Source organism: Danio aesculapii, chromosome 3 (assembly GCF_903798145.1).
Source record: "Danio aesculapii chromosome 3, fDanAes4.1, whole genome shotgun sequence".
NCBI classification, from domain to species: Eukaryota; Metazoa; Chordata; class Actinopteri; order Cypriniformes; family Danionidae; genus Danio; species Danio aesculapii.
In genome coordinates, this window is record NC_079437.1 from 62,446,354 (window position 1) to 62,459,373 (window position 13,020).

Below are 13,020 nucleotides of genomic sequence, written 5' to 3' on the forward strand. Positions count from 1 at the left end.
GTTGTTTGTATTTATGTTTTGCTGCTTAAAAACACCACACATATTTGTTAACATGTGGAGTGTTAACAGATTCAAGCACACTTGCCTACAGACATATTTTGCCAAAGAAGTAAAATCAAGAGCGAAACGGATATTGCGTGGCACCGATTTGAGTTGACCAAGTGGAGAAAGAATGCAGCAAAACATTTTATCGTGTGAAAGGATGTCTCCTGTCTGAAGAATGTTTGAAAAGTCTGATTACCGGTATACTGTTTTCCAACACTCCGACATTGCAGTGGGTGGGGTTGTAAATGTGTTGCGCCATGGCGGCTGAGAGTAGAACAGTTTCATAAACATCTGGTAAACAGCATCTCTACGGCACGTCACATCTTTACAGTGTTTTCTATTTGCTGTGGACAGACACTGAATGATGCAGTTGTGTGCAAACTCATAGAAATGATGTATCGTGATGAGGTGGGCTTCTGGTCTGATGTGTGCCCCCCTTCTGAGTCTTCAAAGTCTCTTTGCGAGTGATTGTACCTGTGCAGATACATCTGTGGAGCTCTGCTGCTTCATTCTCCAGTGTGTTCATTCAATTCAGTTCAATTCATGTTTATTTCTATAGCGCTTTTACAATGTAGATTGTGTCAAAGCAGCAGAACGCAGAAGTTCTAGTACATTGAAACTGTCAGTCCAGTTTTCAAAGTTGAAGTTTAGTTCAGTGTGGTTTAATTTTCACTGCAGAAAACGGAAAAGTCCAGACACTGAAGAGCAAATCCATTAATGCGCATCTCCATAAGTCCCAACCAAGCAAACCAGGGGAGAGACAGCGGTGACGAACAAACTTCACCAATTGATGAAAGTGAAGGAAAAAAGACAAACCAGGCTCAGTTGGGCATTTATGTTGCTAGTGTTGTTGGTTTAGATGATGTCCTCTGTCTGACCCCCTGAATGAGAAGCAAATCTCTGGGAAGAAATCGCACATCAAAGAAGGTGGAGCTCCAGGACAGTTCAATGGGTATACAAGAGTAGTTGTGCTATCTTCCCCAGAACTCTATGGCTACTACTAGTGAAAGTTTTAATTGTGATTACATCCTAAGTTCTTTCTTCATTATTATCCCTAGACATTTGTTGGTTGCTTTGATTGATTGATTGGTTTTTGAGTTACAATTTTTAATAAATAATTTGCATTCAGAATATTTTGTTGGAACTCAAATAAGCGGGTCGTAACGCTTTTGTAAAATGTTTCTTGTTGTATGTTAGATCTTATCCTTTCGGTCATGACCATAGGTGAGAGTAGGAACGTAGATTGAGCGGTAAATTAAGAACATTGCCTTTCAGCTCAGCTCCTTCACCACAACAGACCAACTCATCAACTCCATTACTGCTGCCGCTGCGCTGATCCGTCTTTCAAGCTCACATTCTATCCCTCCCTCTCTTGTGAACAAAACTGCAGCACTTCAACTCTTTTGGGGCTAAGGACTTTCCTCTAAACTGGAGATGGCCACCTTTTTCTAGTCCACCACCATGGTTTCTGACTTGGAAGTGCCATCTCTTATCCCTGCCAAGTCAAACTTGGCAGCACACCATCCCAGTGCATACTGAAGGTCCATGTCCCATAAAGCCAAAAGTACAATGTTATCTGCAAATAGCAGATATGGACCTAGCCTGTGCCTATAACTCTGTCAATAAAAATAATTATATTTTTGAGATCATAATGAAGTTTATCAGACCACCTTTATCAACTGGCTGTTGGAGTTCACTCACACGCAAGCTAGGGTGCTTATTGTAGAGAAATGACTAAAGTATCAAACTGATTTAAATATTGTAAAGAAATATTTACAGGGATAAACTAAAGTAGAGAAGTAATTTTAGAAAGGCAATTTAGTTTGAGTGCATTAGTTTGCTATTTTGAGTACCCAGAGCAGTTGTTCTAAAGTCCTTGTGTCCTCCAGCCCTGCACATTTATATTTGACACACAAGGATCAGTTAATGGATCTCTCTGTTAACACACCTGATTCAGATCAAAAACTAATTAAGTAATGTAACTTGATGTGTGTTTATATATCGCATTTATGTTGCACCCAAGGCGCTTCACAATCACGAGGGCGGTCTCTCCACACCACCACCAGTGTGCAGCTCCACTTGGATGATGTAACTGCAGCCACAGGACAACAGTGCCAGTGCTTCACCCCACACCAGCTATAAGTGAAGTGGAGAGACAGTCAGGACCTCAGTATAACATCTCATTCAAAGGATGGCACTTACTGACTTCACTATATTGGGGCATTAGGACTCACACAGACCACAGGTTGAGTGCCCCCTGCCGGCCTCACTAACACCATTTCTAACAGCAATCTTACTGAAGCAAAAAAAGTAGGAAGATATACAAAATGTTTAGAGCGGGGGGCCCCAGGACTGGAATTGAGAATCACTGCCCTAGAGGGGCAAATTTAGTAATGACCATCTCCTTACATTTTTTGATGTAGCACACAGTTCTTAAATTCACAAATCCAATTTGTAAGTTTAAGCCATAATTCATAAATGCACAAAACACAATTTATATGGGGAAATATTCATGATCTTGTGAATTCACAAATTGTTTTGAATTTATGACTTAGATTTTGTAAATGAGTTGTGCTCTGCATGTATTAGTTTTAATTTGAAACTGTATTATTTTTGAGATTGATCTGGCTTCATAAGTGTCACCCTATCGTACATCTATATTTAGTTATTTGGCAGAGGCTTTTGTTCAAAGCCACTTACAATCGAGGAGACATTTAGCAAGTCAACAAGAAGAGGCAGTACACACAGGATGTGCCTTTTAGTTTTTAGAATGATACCAGTGAGTCTGCAGTCCATGTGGGAATGGCAAGGTTATTTCACCAGCAGTGAATGAAAAGGTTTTGGAAAGTGACTTACTGCTCACACCCCAACCGGAGGCTCCTGGAGGGGATGTAGACCTTCAGCAGCATGTGGATGTAAGAGGATGCAGTGCCAGTGGTTGTTCTGTAAGCAAGCAACAATGATTTGAACTTGATCCAAGCTTTGACCTAACCAATGCAGAGAGGTAAAGAGAGGAGTTACATGGGTGGTGATTGAAGACCAGACAAGTTGCAAACTGTGTTAGCGATGTGCTCTTTGAAGGACAACTGATTGTCCAGAATCACCCCAGGATTATTTACCACATTACATGGGGTAATGGTGGATGATCTCATTTGGATTGGTAAATTGTGTTGAATGTGTGGAGCTGCAGGGAAAGTGATGTAAGCAGATGAATGAGCAGCTGGTGATGTTTGTTTTTTTTTTTTTCATCCAAGCCGAGTACAAAATGAGGTGTTCCCAGGCCAGCCGAGAGACATAGTATCTCCAGTATGCCCTGGCCCATAGGTGAGAATAGGAACGTAGATTGACCTGTAAATTGAGAGGTTTGGCTTTTGGCTCAGCTCCTTTACCATAACAGGCCTGTACATCGAATACATTACTGCTTCCACTGAACCAATCTGCCTGTCAATCTCATGTTCACCTGGGGTAAGGACTTCCTCCGACCTGGAGATGGCAAACCACCTTTTTCCGGTGAGGCACCATGGCCTCAGACTTGAAGGTGCAGATTCTTATCCCAGCCACGTCGTACTTGGCAGCATACAGCCCCAGTGCATGCTGAAAGTCCATGTCCGATGAAGCCAACAGAACAACATCATTTGTGAGTAAAAGAGATTAAATCATGTGCTCCCTAAACCTATGGGCAGAGTCTCAAGGACTGTGCTTTAGTTTTTTGGATCTGTTCAGTCCAAAGAAACTCTTGTTGATTAACTTGTCTGGTCAGTGTCTGAACAGGTTCTGGAGCCATCTTCCATTTTACATGACTTCTTTAGCCATCTCCACCTTAACACCGCCCCCTCCTTAAACATATATTAGACAAGGCCAATCTGTCAAAATTAGACTCTTGCAGATCAAATTAGACTTATGTAGACTGTGAGAGTCTCTTGCAGACTCGTGGACTTCTTGAAGATGCTGTTTGACTGCAGAACAACCAGCACGTCTCAATAAAGATTTGCACCTGTAAGAAGTTTCCTGGGCTGGGTTCTGAAATGTACAACTTGTGTAACACATCATCCTCTCAACGAATCAGAATCCAGTCGTGGTGGTCTTCTGAGGTTATATGGGTCCTAATTTCATCATATTCTTGAAGATGAAAATTAAATGAACTTCTCTGTTGATGAACCCACAGCTGATGTGTGTTTGTGGGCGATCATGAGTTCACATGGGTGTCATGTGATTTGTGTTTAAATGCATTTCATGTGGATTACTAAACCAGAGAACATTTGTTTTCAAAAAGAGTTGGCTGATTTAAAGGTGCAGATGTCAGGTCTGTCATTTCTGTTACCTAAATATTCGTGGAGATTCAGCTCTTTATTCTGACGCATTTGACGGTCGGTTACAAAATGAACACGTATTCCCTATCTGTTTTATTAATTTAACAAAAACAAAATGCTGTTGCACTTATGAATATATACAAATAAAAGCAGGCCCTTTACAAATGTGAACTCTGATTAAATCAGAACTAAACATGATCTGATTTATTTAACATTAATGGGCACCAACATTACAGTTTGTATAGTCAATGTTTCCAGTGTCTTTCACTTCAGCTTTTGATGAGTTTCTATGACTTAATAAAAACTGAACTTTTTTATTTCAGACCTAATTGAAGAGTATGAGGAGATTAAAGAGGAGGAACATCATGTCAAAATTGAGGAAAATCATTTACAGACTGATGGTATTTTCAAAAGGAGAGACAAGAATCGTTTCACCTGCACTCAGTGTGGAAGGAGTTTGGCAAGACAAAGCAATCTTAAGATTCACATGAGGATCCACACTGGAGAGAAACCATACACATGTACTCATTGTCGGAAGAGTTTCAGCCGAGCACCTTCCCTTTATAGACACATGAAAATCCACACTGGAGAGAAACCATTCACATGCACTCAGTGTGGGAAGAGTTTCATCCAGTCATCACACCTTAATCAACACATAAGGATCCACACTGGAGAGAAACCATTCACATGCACTGTGTGTGGGAACAATTTCAACCACTCATCATCCCTTAATCTACACATGAAGAGCCACACTGGTATACGAGAGCATATGTGCTTTGAGTGTGAGAAGAGTTTTATTACAGCTGGAGACCTAAAACGGCACCAGAGGATTCACACTGGAGAGAAACCTTACAAGTGTTCACACCCTTACAAAAAATAACTGCAGTAAAGTGAAGTAAATCTGCAGGACAACAGCAGTATATAGAAGGATAACTGCAGTAAAATAAAGTACAATTGCAAAATTGCAAAACACTGAGGTATAAACAGTTCAAATACAGTACAATAAAGTTCAACAGCAGTATAAGTTGCACAAGTAAACTCAATCTTTACTGCACTTGTGCTGCTGTAGTCTGCACTTGTGTTACAAGGGTTTGCTCTTCAACATCTTCCAAGAATATTTTGTACTTTTTTTAAGGATATTATTTGGATTGAAGTAATTTTCTGGTCTAGTTTATAGTTCTAGTAGTTTCTTGTTCATTTGCAAAAACGAATAATAAAAGAATAACTGCAGTGAACTGAACAGTACAACAGCAACTATAAAGCAATGAAGTTCAATAGCAGTAAAATCTGCAGTACAACTGAAGTAACAGTGGTGTCCAAACTCGGTCCAGTAGGGCCGGTGTCCAGCTGAGTTTAGCTCGAACTTGCTTCACCTGTCTAGTAAGAGCTTGATTAGCTGGTTCAGGTGTGTTTGAAAAGGGTTGGAGCTAAACTCTTTAGGACACCGGCACTCCAGGACCGAGTTTGGACACCCCTGCATTAAATTAACCGAGAGGTCTCTTAGAAAAAAAAGAGGTCTCTTAAAAAGGGAAGAAGAATACTGCAGTTTTTAAAAGAAATACTGGCGTTTTAGGAAACTTCTGAAAAGTTATTGCAAATATATATTGCAGTATTACTGCAATACAACTCAATTACTACTACAGTACAACTACTGCAATAGTACTGAAGCACTACAACTACTATAATGCAGTACTGCTACTACTACAACTGAAGTAATTCTACAATACAACTGCAGTACAGCTACTGTTTTTCCTGCTAGGTAGACCATGGTTTCCTAATGAGGTTTCAGTACTTCAGTTGTACTACCACAATATATTGTATTGCACTTTTCAGAAGTATAACTACAGAAATACATCTACTGTACTGCAATACATAATAAAACTAAGGTGCACTTTTAATACTTCTATACCTAAGTGCAATAAGTGTTTAACATGTATTGCAGTACTGCATTATAGTAGTTCTAGTACTTCAGTACCATTGCAGTAGTTGTACTGCAGTTAAGTGTATTGTAGTACTTCAGTTGTATTGCAGTAATACTGTAATATACTTAAATACAGTTTTTTTTCGTGTCTAAAAAAACGGCACTTTCCAGAAGTTACTAAAACTGCTGTATTCCTTTAAAAACTGCAGTAATTTTTTGTAAGGGCACTGTGACGAGGTTTAATCAGTTCCCAAATCTGAACACTCATGAAATGACTCAAACTGGAGAGAAACCGCACAAGTGTTCACACTGTGAAAAGACGTTCAGAGATTTACGAAAAATAAAAAGACATGAGAGGATTCACACTGGAGGGAGACCATACACATGCACTCAGTGTGGGAAGAGCTTCAGCCAATCATCAGACCTAAATCCACACTGGTATGAGAGAGTGTATGTGCCTTGAGTGTACAAAGACTTTAATTACAGCTGGAGGTGTGAAACTGCACCAGAGGATTCACACTGGAGAGAAACGTTCAGTATCTACTAGGGAGGCACATGTTTAACCGTTAACCAAACGGATGCAATTTTAACTGATTAATGGTATCAGTTAAAAATTATTATTTTATTTAGTATTTTTTATGTTTGCTGCATTAATATGCAACACATATTTAGTAACTCGCGGGGTGTAACCATGTGTAACCACACGTGCCTACAGATCTATTTTTCCAAAGGAGCAAAATGAAAGGAGAGGAAAGAAGGATATTGCTTGCCACGACAGACGAGTTGATAGTGAAATAATGTTTGTAAATGCTGAGTGATGGTATACTGTTTTCCAACACTCTGATACTCCTGTACTGCAGTGGGTGGGGTTGTAAATGTGTTGCGCTCCTCTCATGAACTGCTAAAAACAATGATGGCGGCTGAGAGAGTAAGGAAAGCAGCACCACTGCGGCACACTATAACTTTACATTGTTTTCTATTTGCTGTGGACAGACACTGAATGGAGCAGAAGTGTGCAAAAATAGAAAATATGTGCTGTTATGAGGTGGGCTTCTGATCTGGTGTGTGTCCACTTCTGAGTCTTTAAAAACTTTCTGCGATTGATCGTACAGGTGCGGATACTTCTGTACAGCTCTGCTGCTCCACTCCAGTGTATTCATGTGGCTAGTGTTGTTGTTTTGATTGATGTTCTCTGTCTGAACCTCTGAATGAGAAACAAATCAATGGGAAGAAACCGCACATCAAAGAAGGGGGAGCTCCAGGAGACGCCCACTGATTGCGTAATCTTTATGGGCCAATAGTAGCTCAAAGGTGTTTAGGAGCCTAAACCAATTCCCCAAAAATCGGGGGCTGTTTCCAACTGTTTAAATGAACTCAATAAGAACATTATGTCAGTCGGAGTTTGTTCAAAATTTCGTCATCTCAGTTTATTCTTCAATTTGGTTTGCAGTATACCAAGGCCTTAAGTGTGGAAAGCTGGTTCATTTGTCTTGTGTATTTGCTTCTTTTATTAATAAAGTTTCTTTACTTTCAAGTTCAAGATTTTTGTAGTCTACATTTACTTTTTGGAGTAGAGTACAAATTTGATGAATATTTTCTGATTTCTGCATAGAGTTTTTACCAATATTAAAACACTATTTGTAGAATATTTTTACATTAGCTCGCTGGTAAAAGTTTCAGAACGTAAATCGTAACATATCTCACTTTTAGATAAATCAGAGCTAATTGGTCAATTGCTTTGGCCTTTTCGTATTTTGACGTTGTCCAATGGATATTTCAGACATCAATTTATGATTTGCACTCATCATTTATATGAAAGGGATCATCATCGTCTTGTATAATTGATCACCTCAGAGATCCCCTTCAAAGGACTGCCTTAAAGTTAGCGAGAACTAAAAGTTGTTTAGACTTTTTTATTTTTTATTTCAGTGTGTTGATGTACTTTCAACTGAAACTCCATGAGGAGACTTGCAAGGTTCCCGTCAAGTAGACACACACAGTCCCTCCAGCCTGTCCTGGGTCTTCCCTGAGGCCTTTACCCGGTGGGACAAGCCCAGAACACCTTTCTATGTAGGAGTCCAGGAGGTATCCGAGACAGCTGCAGTTGTACTGTGAGTTCCTCACAGGTGGCAAGAGTTCCTCACCCTATTTCTGAGGGTGCACCCTGAAACAAGTTTTGGCCATTTGTTTTCAAGATCTTGTCCTTTCTGTCTTGACTTAAAGCTTAAATCAGGAACGTAGGTTGACCTGTGAATTCGGCTCAGCTCCTTCTTCACCACAATTGACCAACACATCAACTGCATTACTGCTGCTGGACTGATCTGCCTTTCAGTCTCACATTCAGTCCTTCAGTCACTCATGAACAAAACCGCAGATACTTGAACTCCACTTGGATTAAAGATTCTCCTCAACTGAAAACGACAAGCCACCTTTTTCCAGTCAAGCACCATGACCTCTGTCTTGAAGGTGCTGATTCTTATCCCTACCACTTTACGCTCAGCACCAAACTTCCCAGTGCTTGCTAAAGGCCCATGTCCCATGAAACCAAAAGGACAATATCATCTGCAAATAGCAGAGATGGAATACTGTGGTTGCTGAACCAGACCCCCTCTGGTCCTAGGCTGCACCTTGAAATTCTGTCAATAAAAATAATGAACAGAACTGGTGATAAAAGGCAGCCCTGCTGGAGCCCAACATGCACTGGGAATAAGTCAGAATTTTGTTGGTTTTAGCAGATTCTCAAAGTATTCCATCCACTGTCTTGACATACATGCCCAGTCAAGGTCAACAACTCCCCACTTCTGCTGTAAACCGTGTTGGTGGGGAACTGCTTTCTCATCCTGGGGTGCTGGATGGTTTGCCAGAATCTCTTTGCAGCTTTGTAGTCTTCTTTCATGGTCTCCCTGAACTCTTCCCAGGCACAAGTTTTTGCTTCCACAACCCCCTAGACTACAGCACGCTTGAGCTGTCAGTACCCATCAGCTGCCTCAGGAGTCCTACAAGCCAACCAACAATGTGGTTCAACTTGACATTCCTAGAGGACAATCACAAAACATTTAGCTCTGCCAGGTCTGTCCACCCTCCTCTTCTGCAAATAGATCCAACTCACTAGCAGGTGTTGATCAGCTAGCAGTGCGGCTATTTATTTTAATTAAGGGCGTCTAGCCCCTGACAACATAGCTCTTAGAATCACTCAGACACTCAAACCCCTCCACCACTATAAGGTGGCAGTTCATAGAGAGAGGAAATTGCAAATTATTAGGGGCCAAGCAGCGAAGCTCTCAAGACCTACTTGATCTCAGTCAACCCTCTATACTAAACGACCATGTGAGTGCCCTGGGCTGAAGTATCTTTGAGCTCAGGTTTCTCTTCCAGGACAGCATGCCAAACCTGCAATTAGTATCAAGAAGTAGCTAAGTGTAAAATCTTGAAGTGAAGTTTTTATAAAGTAATTTTGAGTGGATTACGTGCTATGATTGATCGAGGCTGGTCTCGCATTAACAATCATCCCCAAATCAATCAGATAAATCCAGGCCTACAATAAATAGCCCATGTTGTCTTCCCTCCTTTATCTTCATTTTTGAAGAATCCCCCATCTCCCCCTTTACCTCTTTTACCAGGGGTTAGCTCTCTAAACCTACCTGATCTCTGACACCCTTCTATGCTAAATGACCAGGCGGGAGCCATGGGCTCAAGTATCTCCAAGCTCAGGGTTCTCTCACGGGACAGCATGCCAAACCTGTCGTTAGTATCAAACAATAGCTAAGTGTAAACTTGAAACTTGTAGCCAGTGTTTTCAGTCTCTTTTCTCTTCTGCTTTTGATGAGTTTCTATGACTTACTAAAAACTCAACTTTTTTTTTAATTTCAGACTTAACTGGAGAGGAAGAAGAGATCAAAGAGGAGGAACATCATGTCAAAGTTGAGAAAACTCATTTACAAACTGATGGTATTTTGAAAAGGAGAGACAAGAATCGTTTAATCTGCACTCACTGTGGAAAGAGTTTGGGAAGCAAAAGCAGTCTTAAGATTCACATGATGATCCATACCGGACAGAAACCATTCACATGCACCCAGTGTGGGAAGAGTTTCTGCCAATTATCACACCTTAACCAACACATGATGATCCACACTGGAGAGAAACCATTCACATGCACTCAGTGTGAGAAGAGTTTCAGCCAATCATCACACCTTAATAAACACATGATGATCCACACCGGAGAGAAACCATTCACCTGCACTCAGTGTGGAAAGAGTTTGGGAAGCAAAAACAGTCTTCAAATTCACATCATGACCCACACTGGAGAAAAACCATTCACGTGCACTCAGTGTGGGAAGAGTTTCAGCCAATCATCAAACCTTAATCAACACATGATGAGCCACACTGGAGAGAAACCATTTGCATGCACTCAGTGTGGGAAGAGTTTCAGCCACTCATCACATCTTCATAAACACATGATGGTCCACACTGGAGAGAAACCATTCACATGCACTCAGTGTGGGAAGAGTTTCAGCCAATCATCATCCCTTAATCAACACATGAAGATCCACACTGGTGTGGGAGTATCTGTGCTTTGAGTGTGAGAAGACTTTTATTACAGCTGGAGAATTGAAACGGCGCCAGAGGATTCACACTGGAGAGAAACCGTACAAGTGTTCACGATGTGACAAGAGGTTTAATCAGTCGGTAAATCTGAAAACACATCAATTGATTCCCACTGAAGAGAAACTGTGCAAGTCTTTACACTGTGATAAGAAATTCAGAGATTTGTGAACCCTGAAAACACATGAGAGGATTCACATTGTAGAGCAGGGGTGACAACCGCTGCAGCTCTGCACAGTTTAGTTCCAAACCTGCCTCAATACACTCACCTGTAGGTTTCAAACAAGCCCAAAGGTCTCTATTAGTTTGATCAGGTGTGTTTAATTAGGGTTGATACTAAACTGTGCAGAGCTGCGGCCCTCTAGGAACTGAGTCTGACACCTGTGCTGTAGAGAAACCATAGACATGATGAGTGCCTACTAGGGATGCTCATATTGACTGTTTAAGCATTAACCAAAAGGATGCATTTTTAACCGATTAATGATATCAGTTAAAACTATTATTTTAATTGATACTTTTCATGGGGTGTTAACAGGTGCAACCACACTTGCCTACAGATGTATTTTGCCAAAAAAGCTAAATGAAACGAGTGAAAAGGATGTAGCTTGCCACAGTTTGACAGAGACAAGTTGATGGTCAAACCAGCGCTGATGCTGATCGCCTCTGTCCTGGATTGCATCATAAACACCTTAGTTTCATTGCACAAGTGGAGAAAGAAGCAGGAAAAGCAAAATTAATGCTTATTTTTGCGATTAATTTGAGGTAGCCTGCTTTTTTTTGATTTGATGTAAAAATAAACCCATATGATTGAAGTAAAACAGCCTATGCCGGTTTTTAAAAAAGATTGAAAATGAGCATCCCTAGTGTCTAGTTTCACTCATTCGGCGCAGATTAAAAAACATGGACAAAAGGCTGCACACATGACATGAATGCAGCTAAACATTTTCTCATGTGCAAAGGATGTTTCACGTCTGAAAAATGTTTGAAAAGGCTGAGTGACGGTATACTGTTTTCCAACACTACACTGCAGTGGGTGGAGTTGTAAATGTTTTTGTGTTGCATGTACTAATAAACAAAATGATGGCAGCTGAGAGAAGAACAGTTTCATATATATTTGGCAAACAGCACCACTGCGGCACGTCACATCTTTACAGTGTTTTCTATTTGCTGCGGACAGACACTGAATGGAGCAGATGTGTGCAAACTCATAGAAAAGATGTGGCGTGATAAGGTGGCTCGTCACTTTCGTCCGCAACACCTCTCCCTCCTTGGGTAGCATGCTGGAACGTTACCCCAATTTGTTCCGGGACTTCGCAATTCACAAATTAAGCACTGCCTACAACTCAGGCCTGTAGCCAGCCTAGGTAAAGGGGGAGCTCTTTTTCTCTACAAGTGAACCTTTTAAACAAATTCATTGTATTTGATGCTGGATTAGCATGTCTTCTGGAATCATCTGCATTCTTTTTGTAGTACCAAAAAATAATGTTTTGTCAAGGTGCTTACTAAGATCATGTGAACATGTATCTATTTTTTCTTTATGGGGACTTCTCGTAGAGGCATACATATGGCCCGTTTCCACTGAGTGGTACGGTATGGTACGGTTCGGTACACTTTTATGGCCGTTTCCACTGTCAAAAGGCCTACCAAACTAAACCGTACCATACCACTTTTTGATCACTCTTTGCAAAGGGTACCAAGCAGGCCAAAGGGTATTAAAGCAAGATGCGCAGCTGAACGCTATTGGTTTACAGAGATACGTCACACGCAGAAGCATGAGAATGAAAACAAAGGAACCGCCATGTTTTAAATACACAGCCGAGACATTACACCATAATAATATATACATATAATAACGAGCCATGGTCGACGAGAACTCAAACCTTGTCGTCATCTTGATGAACAGCCACAAAGCCAAGAAGAAGAGCAGAATCAACCCTGTGGCCAGGGACGTAGCGGACATTTTAAAAGTGGGGAGGTCAGCTGTATGAGATCATACATTCTAGTAATTATTAATCACCTGTTTCTAAATGGTCTATCTCTAAAAGTGAGAGGGACGTATCCCCCCGTCCCACCGGTTGCTACGGCCCTGCCTTTGGCCCGTAGTTTTTTACGAGCACGTCTATCTTGCGTGTGTGTCTATAT

The 13,020-nt window shown here is 40.9% G+C and overlaps 1 protein-coding gene and 1 pseudogene across 1 annotated transcript; both read left to right on the top strand.

Annotated features, from left to right (window-relative positions):
• Positions 1-3,565: 3,565 nt before the first annotated feature.
• On the top strand, positions 3,566-5,246 carry LOC130220621 (gastrula zinc finger protein XlCGF49.1-like). Its single transcript, XM_056452841.1, has 2 exons — positions 3,566-3,632; positions 4,679-5,246. The coding sequence occupies exons 1-2, from the start codon at positions 3,566-3,568 to the stop codon at positions 5,233-5,235; spliced, it is 624 nt and encodes a 207-aa protein (XP_056308816.1). The 3' UTR covers positions 5,236-5,246.
• A 3,800-nt stretch (positions 5,247-9,046) lies between these two features.
• Positions 9,047-11,953, top strand: LOC130220622 (gastrula zinc finger protein XlCGF7.1-like; annotated as a pseudogene).
• The last annotated feature ends 1,067 nt before the right edge of the window (positions 11,954-13,020 follow it).

Excerpts from the sequence above, each read along its gene's own strand:
- LOC130220621 (XM_056452841.1), top strand. The coding sequence starts at position 3,566 with ATGGCCTCAGACTTGAAGGTGCAGATTCTTATCCCAGCCACGTCGTAC. Across the intron at positions 3,633-4,678 it reads CTTGGCAGCATACAGCCCCA|ACCTAATTGAAGAGTATGAG; the intron begins GTGCATGCTGAA and ends TTTTTATTTCAG.